Source organism: Microtus ochrogaster, chromosome 17, assembly GCF_000317375.1.
Source record: "Microtus ochrogaster isolate Prairie Vole_2 chromosome 17, MicOch1.0, whole genome shotgun sequence".
NCBI lineage: Eukaryota > Metazoa > Chordata > Mammalia > Rodentia > Cricetidae > Microtus > Microtus ochrogaster.
Genome location: NC_022019.1, coordinates 21,568,344 through 21,581,712, shown reverse-complemented (window position 1 = coordinate 21,581,712; position 13,369 = coordinate 21,568,344). Strand labels below are relative to the sequence as shown.

Here is a 13,369-nt window from a genome sequence, read left to right as displayed (position 1 = left end):
CCCAGCACTCGGGAGGCAGAGGCAGGTGGATCTCTGTGAGTTCGAGACCAGCCTGGTCTACAAGAGCTAGTTCCAGGACAGGCTCCAAAGCTGCAGAGAAACCCTGTCTCGAAAAAACAAAATAAAATAAAAAATGTTCAGAGTAGCTCAGGGCGACTGCAGGGAGACCTAGTTCTCTCCTTTCACGCAGTCATGGTGGGGCACGCATACACAGAGGTTGCCTTGCTCCTCCTCTCCATGAAGCAGAGGGCTCCCCACCCTCAAACTCCAAATCCCGAGCACTGTCCCCACAGGTCAAGCCATCAAACATTTCTGTAAAAACTATGAACTTATAAGGAAAATAACCTTGTTACTTTACCAAAAATACAAATAAAAGGCCATATCTACATCTGTGCAGAACAACCAGGAAAACGTACTTTTGTATGTTCAGACATGTGTATGTCATATTTTTCTTGGTTTTTAAAGCCACGGTCACAGGTATCACAGAAGAAGTGGAAAACCGGTTCTTTTCTTTTCTGCAAACAAGCAAAAGCAGTAAGACTGTGGTAGGACATCTCGGCTCAACCAAACATAACTATTCCAGATTTGATTTGCTTTAAAACACACCCCTGGGGTGCAGGCCTCTTTTGTTTTTTAGCAATATAGCAAAAGTCAGGCACAATAAAAAAAATTAAATCTAAAAAGAGCTAATTCAATCTATAAGATTTCAAGTTAGGGACCCAATAAAGATTTGGTATAGTATCTGTCAAGATCTAAAGGTACCTATTTAAGGTTTTTAAGAAAAGAAAGAAAAAGCATCTCACAAAGGACATAACTATACTAGAATACTGATATAGGAAATAATCTCCAGCTTTTAAATATTATGTTACTGTTAACATCAAATGGATTGTTAGAAGATACACTGCACCTGTGTAATATTAATTAATACCTGAGTTACAGAGTTCTCACAGTAAGAGGACGTTAAAGTCAAGGTCTACACCAGCAGTTCTCAACCTGTGGGTCACGGACCCTTTGGGCGGGGCTCACATATCAGACATTTACATTGCAATTCATAACAGCAGCAAAATTAGTTATGAGGTAACAACAGGATAATTTTATGGTTGGGGGTCGCCACAACATGAGGAACTATATTAAAAGGGTGCAGCGTTAGGAAGGTTGAGAACCACCCAACCTACCCTAGAGTAACTGTGCACTTATGCAAAGAGGAAAAAACCTGATCTCTAAGTTAGGTTCAGAACATAATAAAGAAAACCTGTTTTAATAGCATTGGCTTGTGACATAAAACCAGGCATGATTCCCCGTTCAAAAAAACGGCTTCCAGGCCAGAGACGCCTCAGCAGGTCAAACTACCTGCTGCTCAGCCTTAGGACCCGAGTTCAGGTCCCAGGATCCACACAGCAGAAGGAGAGCACCGACAGCAGTAAGTTGTTCTCACACTTCCACACATACGCACCCAACCCCAACAAAATAATAAATGTAAAATAACAATAATAAAAAAAGGCTTCCATAACAATGGCAAATACCCATTGCTGAAAAAAAAAACCCTTACAACCTGAACAAAAAAGAAAAAAGGCTTTCATAACAGTGACAAATACCTACTACCTACAACCAGGACAAACATCAATAGCACAATATCTTGTCTGAATTTAAGACAATATGTGCACAGCTTGGGAAAATACAAACTCCCTAAATTAGAAACATTAGATTTTAGCTTAATTGAGGTTAACAAGGAAAAAAGGGGATCTGCTTTTATAGCGAATAAAGATTCGTCTATGCTAAAAAGTAACAAGATTATGAAAAATAAAAGACTTGTCATTACAATTTGTTTGTGCTTCCAACTCAGTAAAAAGCTGGGACTTCCAGTCTTCCAGCTGGTCCATTCTTCATAATCTTTTAAATGTCACCAAGGTTTAATAATATTTACATTTATTTGTAAGCAAAATCCTCGATTATGTTTGTGTATCCAAACAGACTTAGCGTTCTTTCTTTTTCTATAATTTCATCATTTATTTTTCGAAACTATTTTGCTTCAACTTTTTGCTTAGAAATCCTACCCCGCTAAAGTCCATAACAGATGTGAAACACAGGATATGAGCCAGGCAGTGGTGGCGCACGCCTTTAATCCCAGCACTCGGGAGGCAGAGGCAGGCAGATCTCTGAGAGTTTGAAGCCAGCCTGGTCTACGAGAGCTAGTTCCAGAACAGGCTCCAAAACTACAGAGAAACCATGTCTCAACAAAACAAAACAAAACAAAACCCCACATGATATGAAGTAGTAAACAGAAGAATTAAAGCACCACGCTCATCATCTCAGAAATACCTTCTTTTTCTGTTTTCTGTTTTGAGCCAAACTGAAGTCGTTGAATTGTGCATTGTGTGTTCGCGGAAAATAAGAATGTGTAACTAAAAAGAAAAAGAGAGACTCATTTAAGATTGCAAATAATAAATTAATCATTTATTAATCACTTTTCCCCCTTACATTAAAAAAAAAGTGTAGGTAGCAAAGTGAGTGTGGTTCCCCACGGAGGCCAGATGAGAGTTATCAGCTCGGCTTCTCTGAAGCTGGAATTACAGGAGGTTGAGGGCCGAACTCTGGTCCTCTGAAAGAGCAATAGACTTTCTCCACCGCCAGCCCCCATTAATCCCGTTCTAAAACATAAGTACAATCATTACTTTCTAATACGTAGTTTTATTTTCTGTATTGCATTAGGGAGATAGGAAGCCCCTAAAAGGTAATGATTCTTATATGTTTTTCTCATTGCTATATAGGTGGATCCCAGTAAACAGTTGGACTGAATTAATAAACTTTGAATGAGCAGTTAAGAGGGAAACCTAGTGGGACACATTTTGAATACTCATTACTAGCCTCCAAAAATGCTGGGCACAACTGAGAGATGAAAAGGGAAAGCTGGGAGAGGGGGGGAAAAAGAGAGAGAGAAAGCAAAGAGGAGCAGCAGCTTACCCGAAGAGTAGTAGGACGTGTTATACGCGGGGTAACCATTAGGAGACAGCCCCCAGTACCAAGGCGCCGAGGCTTGGAAATTCCACACCGGCTGGCCGCTGAACTGAGGTTGTACCTCCGGCGGGGCCTGGGCATCGAAAGGAGGCTGCGCTGCGGGAAGAAGCTGAGCATCGCACGGGGGGAGCGCTCCGGAGGGAGGCTGGGGCTGCACGTGGGGCTGTCCCTTCTGGCACGGCTCGGACCCCGCCGCCGAGGACGACACAGGAGGTGGCGGCGGTGGCATCATGGCCCAGAACACCCAGTTGTTGCGCGGCGGGGCAGTTTCGCTCGGAGTCCCCGACGCGGGAGTCACCTCGGGGGCTGGAGGCCATCCCGCCGGAGTCGGCTCTGCCATGCCACCTAGCCAGCGTGCAATTGCGGAACTGACATTAAGCGTCACTTCTGCTACGGCCGTCTGACCTATGAGCCGATCGCTGTGACGTCATCAGAAGAGGCCGGAAAAACTTCCGGCCTTGGCTGCAAAGCTTGGTCTGCCGTCGGGGCTGGGTTTAAACTGCGTGTGCAGGTTGGCTTGGACAGTAAGCGGCTGTGCGACGCAGCGAATGGCTAGGGACCTGATCGGGCCGGCACTGCCGCCAGGCTTCAAGGTGCATGCGACAGCTGAGGACGAGGAGCGGGACCCGAGCCCGGGTAAGCAGCAGCGGACTCCTGCACTCATGAGAAGGGTTGTAGAGCACGGCGGAGTGGGCGTGGTCAGCCCAGAGGGGCAAACTGGTCACGTACAGATGTTTAGAGCCTGATCATTATTAAAAGGACAATACAGTCCCAATTTGCGATTAATATGAATCAGATTGTGCTGTGAATAGGTTTGTACTAACTGATCAGTCTTCTTCCGGTCGTCTGTTTAACCCTTCCATCAACTGTATAAGAAAAGAACATAGTACATATGTTACAAATGGTGACAGCGACTGGAGAATCGGGCCTGGGTCACACAGCTAGTCAGTGATGAAGCCCAAAATAGAACCTAGTATCTCTATCCCCTTGGAGTTGGAAGACCCTTGCCAAAGATCCCGTGGCTCTCTCGTTCCCTACCTGACTTCCTGGCCTCTCTTTCTATCATTCCATCTTACACACGCAGTCCAGGGCTCACAGGGCCCGAGTTTATGCTTCCTCAACGATAAGCGGCTTCCTTTGGCTCCTCTGGTTGTACGTATATGCCTGACAACTCCAACACAGCCTTCAAATCCCAAGTTAAATGTTACCTTCCTGAGCATTGTCACATCTTCTTCGGGGTTTTTCTCTGCCCGATTACACTGATATTAGCACACTCGGTTCGAATAACTTGTTGACATGTCAGTATCCACCATGTCACTATGTCTTGTAACCTTACCATGCAATAGGCACAGTCTATACGGCACATCAACGCCTTTCACTCCTTCATGCTTTTCTGCCGTTAATGTTTGTTCCAATTTGCAGACTGGGAGTGAAAGAACAAAGCTGAAGGAATATTGCAACTATTCCCTAAATCCTAGTTTCCTTTTCTGGCTACCCAGAGACTGTTTCCACCAGAGTCTTCCTTCCAGATGTCGGTTCTAGTGTAGCTGTTTTTTAAAATTCCTTTTATTGCCAGCAGTGGAGCACGCCTTTAATCCCAGCACTTGGGGAGGCAGAGGCAGGTGGAGCTCTGAGTTTGAGGCCAGCTTGGTCTACAGAGTGAGTTTCAGGACAGCCAGGACTACATAGAGAAATCCTGCCTCAACTTTTTTTTTCCTTTTCTTTGTTTTATCAAGAAGTTTCCACTCATTTAAGTTTAAAAAAGTGTGAGTGAATTATATTGGGTAAATTCCGTGCAATCTATTTGCATATTTTAATGGTGGCAGACATTTGAGTAGAGTCTGGTTTTTTGACTCTTACCAATAGTGACGCCATGCACTGTGTGTACATATTATATATAAATCTTGTGTTATATCTCAGCTTCAGAGTCCTACCGATTTACCAAAGTTCTCAGCAAGTATGTGATTCGATTCTTCTGTGTTCGTCCTAATCATTTTTCTGTCCTGGAACTTGCTCTGTAAACAAAGCTAACCTCAAACTCCCAAGGTCCACCTGCCTCTGCCTCCTGAGTGCTGGGATTAAAGGCATGCTCCACCATTACCTGTCTTTCCTCTGTCTTTTTAATCTAGTGTTTTGAAGTAGTATTTTATGGTAGTTTTAATTTGCATTTCCTTGTAAGAAATGAAATTGACCACTTTTCTTATTTTTATCATTTTTTACTGTTGTGCTATGATAAAGTCTTTTGCTCATTTTATATTAAATTCAATATAAAATTTGTCTTATTGATTTGTAGAGTTTTTAAAATTATCATACAAAGCCTTAGGTTTCATTATTTATCTTCATATGTCTGTGTGTTCATGTGAACGCAGGTGCCTGAGGAGGCTAGAGGTTGTGGGATCCCTTGAAACTGGAGTTTGAGGCAGTTGTGAGCCTCCTGATATGGGTTCTGGAAACCAAACTTCGGGGCTCTGCAATGTGCACTCTTAACTGCTGCCCGGCCTCATTATGGCATTTTTAAACAAAATTTGTTTTTGTTGATTCTTCTCCCCATCCCCCTCACACCTGTTACAGCCTTCACCCATCACCCATAACTTCCTTTCCAAGTAGAGCTCTGGAGGGAAAGGTACCCTGGGTGTTAGAAACCAAGAAATACCTACAGCTGTGAGGGCAGAGGTATCCTGACTTGTCAGGAAGTCAGGCTAAACCTGAAGCCAGGATTCAGTGGGGATGGTCTCCCTGAAGGATGTGGCAATCCTGCTCCTTTCCAAGAAAAAATTTCTTTGCCAGTACAGTGGTCTGCTCCGCTTCCCTAAGGGAGTTTCCCAGCAGAGATGTCCATTACTTCTCTGCTCCACTGTGCAAAAAGAGTTTCCCAGCAGAGATTCTGCTTCACTCCGGCAAAAGAAGGTCTTCACCCAAAGCTTTTTCAAGGGGTTTATTTGGGAGGGAGGAACGCCCTGAAGAGTGGCCGCCATGAAGAGAGCTTCTCAGCCAGGAGGACTCGGTGAGCGACTCGTAACACATCCAACCACGCTTGTGCAGTTGCAGGGCCAGCGCTGCCCCCTAACTACAGAAGCAGCAGCTCAGACTCCTCAGACAGCGACGAGGACAGCAGTTCTTTGTCTGAAGAAGGAAATCAAGAGTCTGAAGAAGATGACAGTGGTCCAACTGCCAGGTAAGTCTCTCAGGTAAAGCAGGCCTTACACCTCTCCTGGGTTGGCTGGAACCAATAGTTCCTAGGAGCACTCTGTGCATCACAAGGAAAACGTCTTCTCATATGGCACGCCACACAAGCCGTATCGTCTCTAAAGGAACTTATTTTAATTGGGCATGGTGGTACCTGCCTTTAATCCCAGCACTCCAGAGCCTGAGCCAGGGGATCTACGTGAGTTGAAGGCCAGCCAGTGCTATATAGTGAGACCCTGTCTCCAAAAAATATATAAAAACTAACTTATTCTAGTAGTGTATAGATATGGAGAAACCTAAAATGAATGGATGTATTAATGAATTAATAAGATTTGTCTGTATGGTGCTAGGGGATCAAACTTGTAGCCTGAGCAGGCTAGGCAAGCTCTCTGCCACTGAGCTATATCTCCAGTCCAATAAGGTTTTTTTTTTTTTTTTTTTTTTTGGTTTTTCGAGACAGGGTTTCTCTGTGGTTTTGGAGCCTGTCCTGGAACTAGCTCTTGTAGACCAGGCTGGTCTCAAACTCACAGGGATCCGCCTGCCTCTGCTTCCCGAGTACTGGGATTAAAGGCGTGCGCCACCACCACCCGGCTCCAATAAGGTTTAATATATATAAAATGTTTTCCCTTAACAAATTATTCAAATAACTAAATATTGTAAGTAAGCCCATAGAATTTCTTTTTAAAATTGATGTGCAGTGGATGTTCTGTTTAAATAGATGATTTCCTTCTAATCTAGCCTTACTAACCAAGGGTCAGGTAGATAAGTTGAACCTTTGTTTTTTACAGGTTAATATGATTTCTGATGCCCCTGTAAGATTAGGAGATAGAAAAAGGCAACTTACAATGCTTCTGAGAGGGAGACTAGAAGCCAAACTCATGCAGCTCACTGAGAAAGGGCTGAAAAGACTTTGTTTTTTTTCACTTAATGGAATCTTGAATTCTCCACAAGATCCAGAACATTGATCTAGTCCTGAAAAATAAATAACTGAAGATAAATTCCAGTAAAAGAATAAGAACTATTATATAAATATAAAATTGTTGTAAAAAAAGTATATGCATATATATATATTTGCAAAATATATATGTTTATATATTTCCTTTGTCAGGGTTAATTTATGTGTTTCAGTGTTTATCTATGTAAAGTTAATGTTTTCTTTCAGAAAACAGAGGCGAAATCAAGATAGAGATGACGACGATGATGGATTTTTTGGACCAGCCCTTCCTCCTGGATTTAAGAGGCAGGATGACTCTCCTCCAAGGTGATAATGTATAATGCTTCAGCCAGTTTTATGAAGTTTATTATGCTGTATAGTTTTATGTAGAGACTGAGCCATGATCGCCATCATTTTAGTTTTGAATGAGTAAGTTTCTCAGGTACAGAGCAAGTGAGAAGAGAAGATTAAGTCAGCAAATAGGGTGGAATGCGAGCAGACACAGCATCCAGCCGGGTGACTGGAGAACTCTGGGGAAAGCAGTTGGCTGGGGCCCCTGATGGGCAAAGAGGAGCAGGCAGAATGTCCCCTCCTGGGAAAGACCCCCAGCCAGCTGTTCCCACAATATGCACTTTATGCCAGGGTAAACAGCAACAGAGTCTTCTGCTGTAGGAAGGCACAATTCACCCTGAAGCTGTGTTCAGTTTCTACCCAACTGATTTACACTCCTTCTGGACTCAGTCATGACAGTTGGGGTCACTATAAGACAAACTTGCTTGGGCCTGAAATGGGGCCCACCTCCAGAACTACTTCTCAGGGAGCTTAAACAGCACATGACAGTTTATCAGTATACTGCATATGACAGGCATGCCAGTTGCCAGCATGTCAGAGCACATAGAAAAGATGGCTGTTTCTTTTTATATCCAGAGTTGAGGATCTCATGTGCCAGTTCCTAATTTCCATGTAGCTATTCTTTGAAGTAGTAGGACTTCACAGTCTGCTGCCACCTTATATACTCTCCAGACAAATAATACTTCTTACATCTTTACAGAGTACTGCAAATGATACAGGTACATGAATGTGGCTCGCAAAAACTAGAGGTTAGGACCTTCTGCCAGCCTGTTATAGATACGTTACTGGCCCCAGAGAGATCGCATTCCTTCCAGAAGAGCTCGTTATATATAGATGGATCTTCTCACCCGAAAGTCTGCAGTCCAGACTTGAGTGCAGCCAGCATGACACCCCAAGTCTGCTTTTCAGTATCCATCACCTTGTGTTATGCGTATCATCGTCACCTAGCACATAATATGCAGTTCCTTAGGCTGTTTGCTGAAGGTGTATATGAAACACAGATGAATTTTCACATTTAGTCTGGAGACTCTTTCCCCAGGGCTTCTCATTTGCATATGTAAGTAGTTCAGACTCTGAAATTTGAAATGCTCATGGTCCAAGCATTATTGATAAGCTGTACTCAACTTGTATTTAGCCTATGGCAGATTTTTTTTTTTTTTTTTGGAAAATTACCTTTTGGTGCTTTGTCTAGACATTATTTACCTTACAGATCTTTTGCTCATATACAGTGATTTCTGATCTTGTGTTTTAATGAGATTTCTGTATGTGCCACAGTCTCTGGGTGTGTTTCTTGTGCTTTCTCTTTGGCTCTTTTTTTTTGTCCTAGTTTGGTTTGTTTGTTTGTTTTATCTTATTTTCAGATGTCTATTTGTTATCTAACGAGAGAGAGAAAGAAAAGATGTAGCTTTGGGTGAGGAGGGAAGTAGGGAGGATCTGAGAGGAACTGGGGGAAAGGAACTGTAATTAAAATATATTATATGAAAAAAATCTATTTTCAATTTTTGAAAAAAGAAAATAACATTTTACACAATAAAACCCTTGTGTGAAATAAATAATAGCATATATTAGAGTAAAAAGCCTCTGATATAACTTTAGAATGCATGGCTATATTACATTTTATTTATGGGGTGGGACACATAGGACACCACTACACATGTAGAGGTCACAGGACAATGTAAACAGAGGTCTCTCTGTCCCGCCCTGTCCCATAACCACTTCCAAATAATCACTCAGAGGCTTATATTAATTATTAATGCTCAGCCAATAGCTCAGGCTTATTACTAGCTAACTCTTACATTTAAATTAACCCATACAGGGCCGAGCGGTGGTGGCGCACACTCGGGAGGCAGAGGCAGACGGATCTCTGTGAGTTCGAGGCCAGCCTGGTCTAGAAAAGCTAGTTCCAGGACAGAAACCAAAAAAAGCTACAGAGAAACCCTGTCTCGAAAATCAAAAAAATTAAATAAATAAATAAAAATAAAATAAAATAAATTAACCCATACATTCTCCTTGTTTGGCAGCTGGCTGGCATCTTCCTAACTCTGCCCCTCATCATCTAAGTCGTCAGTTTGATTGTTCACCTAACCTTGTCCTGCCTGGCTATTGGCCAAACAGCTTTTATTATTCACCATACTCACAGCGTACAGAAAGAGCATCCCACAGCAGGACAACTTGTGGGAGTTAGTTTTCTCCTTCTGCTCTGTGAGTCCAAGAATTGAACTCAGGTCCTCCAACTTCACAGCAAGAGCCTTTACCCGCTGAACCTTCTCATGGGTCCAGTGTATTTACCGTCTTCTAACATTATGCCACAGATTTTATCTTCATAAATTAATGTCTGTGTAGCTCTGGTAAGAATTATTCTTAGGGAAAAAAACTTCGTTTGATGCCTTGCCATTGACTGCTGGCAGCTGTTGTGTGTACCTCTTGTGGATGTCCTTAGAATAGCACACTTTCTGCTTAAGAAGTTCTGACTGTAGTTATAAGGCCCAATGGAATTTTTTAGTGGATAACAAATATCCAACAGTGGAAGTCAAAGTACACAATGGAAAATACCCTCGTGAGTATAGTCAGATCGAAAGATTGACAGTTTTTGCTTTAGTATCTAGTTGATGGCACAGCAGTCAGGCACCTGTCCTGCAGCCTGAGAACTGAGTTCGATCCCTGGTTGCACTCCCCTCCACGTGCATACTGTGGCACATATGAGCCCATAAATAAATGAAAATATTTTTTCTGAAAATGAAGTAGAAAACTGTCGATACCAGTAAAGATAATGTTACAAAAGTTCTTATTTCAGCATTTGTTATTAGCTGACTTTCTTATGATTGTGAACTTTTATCTGAAAACAGCTGTTTAGGGTCAAGAGAGAATGATAATGGTGTATTTTATTTTCAGGCCTATCATAGGTCCTGCCTTGCCACCTGGTTTCATTAAGTCTTCACAGAAAAGTGACAAAGGCAGAGAAGATCCAGGACAAGTGTCATCATCCTTCAACTCAGAGGTTTGTAAAGCTTTTGTTTAAACAATAAAATGTATAACAAACATGAGGTTGGTTAAGTTAGCGGCACAGTCTCCAGTTCTCCGTCTTTCTGCTCTGTCTTCTTAGGCATGCTAATCCCCCTTCAGCCTTGAACTCAAGAGATCCTCCTGCCTCTGCCTCCCTAACACTGGGTTAAAGATGTGTACTACCACCGCCCAGCTTGAATGCTTTCTTTATACCTCTTATCCCTGGAAAAGTCTTCAGATTTACATGCAGTTCCCAGTGTCCAGACCTGGAAATGGATGGATGCTTTCACCTCCAACAGAGGAAGGAAAACCTCTCCAGAAGGTTTCCACAGGCTCTCTATTCACGTTTGTTTGGCTACAGTTGTATTGGGTGTCTGTGTGTGTGTAAGCCTGCCAGGTTAATACTGTGAGACCAAATGAATGGCTTTGAATTATCCAGCTTTTCCCTCTAGGACTTAGAAAAGGCCCCAGTTTTGTGATTCCAAAGAAGGCAAATGATGCAGAGTAATTACTGGTAGGAACTGTTACCATGACCACCACCACCCTGGAATAAAAGAAGAGACTTCCAGGGCTTAGGAAATTTAAATTACATGCCTAAGATCACAGGGCAAGGCTGCGGCAGGGCCCTAGCAGGTGCATCATTTCTATTGAGATTTTAAGTAAGGTTGCTGTCACAGATCCTGGAGCTCAGTGGGCATGCCCAGAGGAGTTCCAGGTTCTTGTGTCCGCAGACAGGGGACTGAGCATTGATACAGTTTGTATCAGAAACAGGTTTGATAAGTAAAGATCACTACCAACCAAGAGAACAATCAGCTGCTCTCATGGATCTGCTGAACAGAGGTGGGCTTCTGCGTCTCACGGTGCAGACTCTGGCTTACTCGTGTAGACAAGCATGCTCTGTGTGCTGTCTGTTCCGAGTAATTCTGCATAGAGCTGATGCTTCCCGTTCCCTCAAGCTTGCACTCCACCAGAGCATGAGTCAAGCCCACCCGCAGACACTTGGGGACGCTCTGCTTGTGTGTTGCTTTCCAGATTCCTTCGGATGGGGAAGCGTTTAGTCTCCTCTCGGCCAACTGATTTCTGTCACACTCATTTTGCCACCTTTGCCCAGGGCCCTGCCGGCCCTACTCTCTGCCTTGTTCTCCTGTCTTGAGATAATAAACCCGTGAAGACACTAGAAATAAGTCACCCAGGGCGTCACAGTTTTGTACTGTCCCAGGTTAGATTTGAGCTTATGATTCTGATTTTCAATTAAGTGTGTTATTTCTTATTGCTTCTCTGATCCTCCATCCAGTTCATGTCTCTCAACATCATAGATGATCTTTGTTTCTAAAAATACCTAGCAAGATGTGATGAAATTTTACCTTCATGAAAACTATCTTATTAGATAGATGTTAAAATAGTACTAGCATATCCTGCCATCAAACACTAATATTTTTATTTGTTTGTTGGATTTTTTTTTGTTTTGTTGTTTTATTGAGGCTTTTTTAAATTGGATTTTTGTTAGTTAGTTGGTTAGTTAGTTTAAGGCATGGTCCCTTCATAGTCCTGGCTATCTTGAAACTCACTATGTAGACTAAGCTGCCCTCAAACTCACAGAGATCCACCTGCCTCTGAGTCCCCGCCACCCAGCCGCCCGCACGGCTAGCTTTATACCCGAAATAATTACATGGAAACTGTATTCTTTTATGCACTTCTTGGCCCATTAGTTCCAGCCTCTTATTGACTAGCTCTTATATATTAATCTAACCCATTTCTAATAATCTGTGTAGCCCCACGAGCTGGCTTACCAGGGAAGATCTTAACCTGCGTCTGTCTGGAGTGGGAGAATCATAGCAGCTCCTTCACTCAGCTTCTTTCTCCCAGCATTCTGTTCTGTTTACTCCACCCACCTAAGGGTTGGCCTATCAAATGGGCCTAGGCAGCTTCTTTATTAATTAACCAGTAAGCAACAGATTAGAAAGAAATCACTTCTCAAGTGCTTAGATTAAATACATGTGCCACCATTCCTGGCCACAGACACTAATAATTCTTAAAACTTTAAAAGTTATTGTAGGAGCTGGAGAAATAGCTCAGCAGTTAAGAATATTTGCTGCTGTTCCAGAGGACCCAAGTTCAGTTCCCAGCACCTACACTGGGCGTAACTCCACCTCCAGGGGATCCAGTACAATCTTTTGTCCCCTGTGTGGATCCACATATATGTGGAATATACATAAAATGAAACACACACATACACATAAATAAAAAATAACGTCTATTTTTAAAAGTCTATCATATATTTTGTATTTGCTTACCCTATACCACAAAGGTTTGTGTCTATAGAAAATTACAGTTACACTTAAGATAATGTTTGCGCACTGGTGAGCTGGCTCAGTGTGTAAAGGTGCTTGCTGCACAAACCTGGCAACCTGAGTTCCATCCCTGAAACACTTGTAAAGATGGAAGGGGAGAGATGGCTCCATGGCGTTGTCCTCTGACTTCTACACGCTCACTGGCACACATGTATACACACACACACATATGTACATGCACACACACACGGACACACACACACACGGACACACCAATCGTTATTTTTTATCTATGGAGATGCTTGTGGCAGCACAGTTTATTGTTGTAGAGGCAAGCTGTCAACACTTAAGGTTCCATCAGCAGTGAGTAAATTCAAAAAGAGAATGGAAAGGCTCTCGTGAGAGTACAGAAAACACCGGCTGTAAGGGTTATTCTTAGGTACTAGTTATAAAACTTGAAGTAAGTTCCCTATCTTCTTAATAGACGTATTCAAATATCCATTTCCTCAAGAAGAAAGGAAAAAGAATATCATTTCACAGTTTTATTGTAGGAATTAACTGTGGTGTTGAATGCCAGAGCCCACCACAC

At 42.6% G+C, this 13,369-nt stretch overlaps 2 protein-coding genes across 2 annotated transcripts in view; one reads left to right on the top strand and one right to left on the bottom strand.

The window, feature by feature from the left end:
- The window catches only part of Nufip1 (nuclear FMR1 interacting protein 1), a 30,267-nt gene extending 26,869 nt beyond the window's left edge, over positions 1–3,398 (bottom strand). Inside the window, exons 1-3 of the mRNA XM_013349285.2 lie at positions 2,962–3,398; positions 2,320–2,402; positions 417–515 (exon numbers count right to left, since the gene is read on the bottom strand). Of these exons, the coding sequence (XP_013204739.1) occupies positions 417–515; positions 2,320–2,402; positions 2,962–3,355 (576 nt within the window). The 5' untranslated portion in view covers positions 3,356–3,398. The remainder of the gene's footprint in view (positions 1–416; positions 516–2,319; positions 2,403–2,961) is intronic.
- A 65-nt stretch (positions 3,399–3,463) lies between these two features.
- Positions 3,464–13,369, top strand: part of Gpalpp1 (GPALPP motifs containing 1) — a 20,447-nt gene continuing 10,541 nt past the window's right edge. Inside the window, exons 1-4 of the mRNA XM_005355629.3 lie at positions 3,464–3,651; positions 6,058–6,190; positions 7,364–7,462; positions 10,379–10,484. Of these exons, the coding sequence (XP_005355686.1) occupies positions 3,564–3,651; positions 6,058–6,190; positions 7,364–7,462; positions 10,379–10,484 (426 nt within the window). The 5' untranslated portion in view covers positions 3,464–3,563. The remainder of the gene's footprint in view (positions 3,652–6,057; positions 6,191–7,363; positions 7,463–10,378; positions 10,485–13,369) is intronic.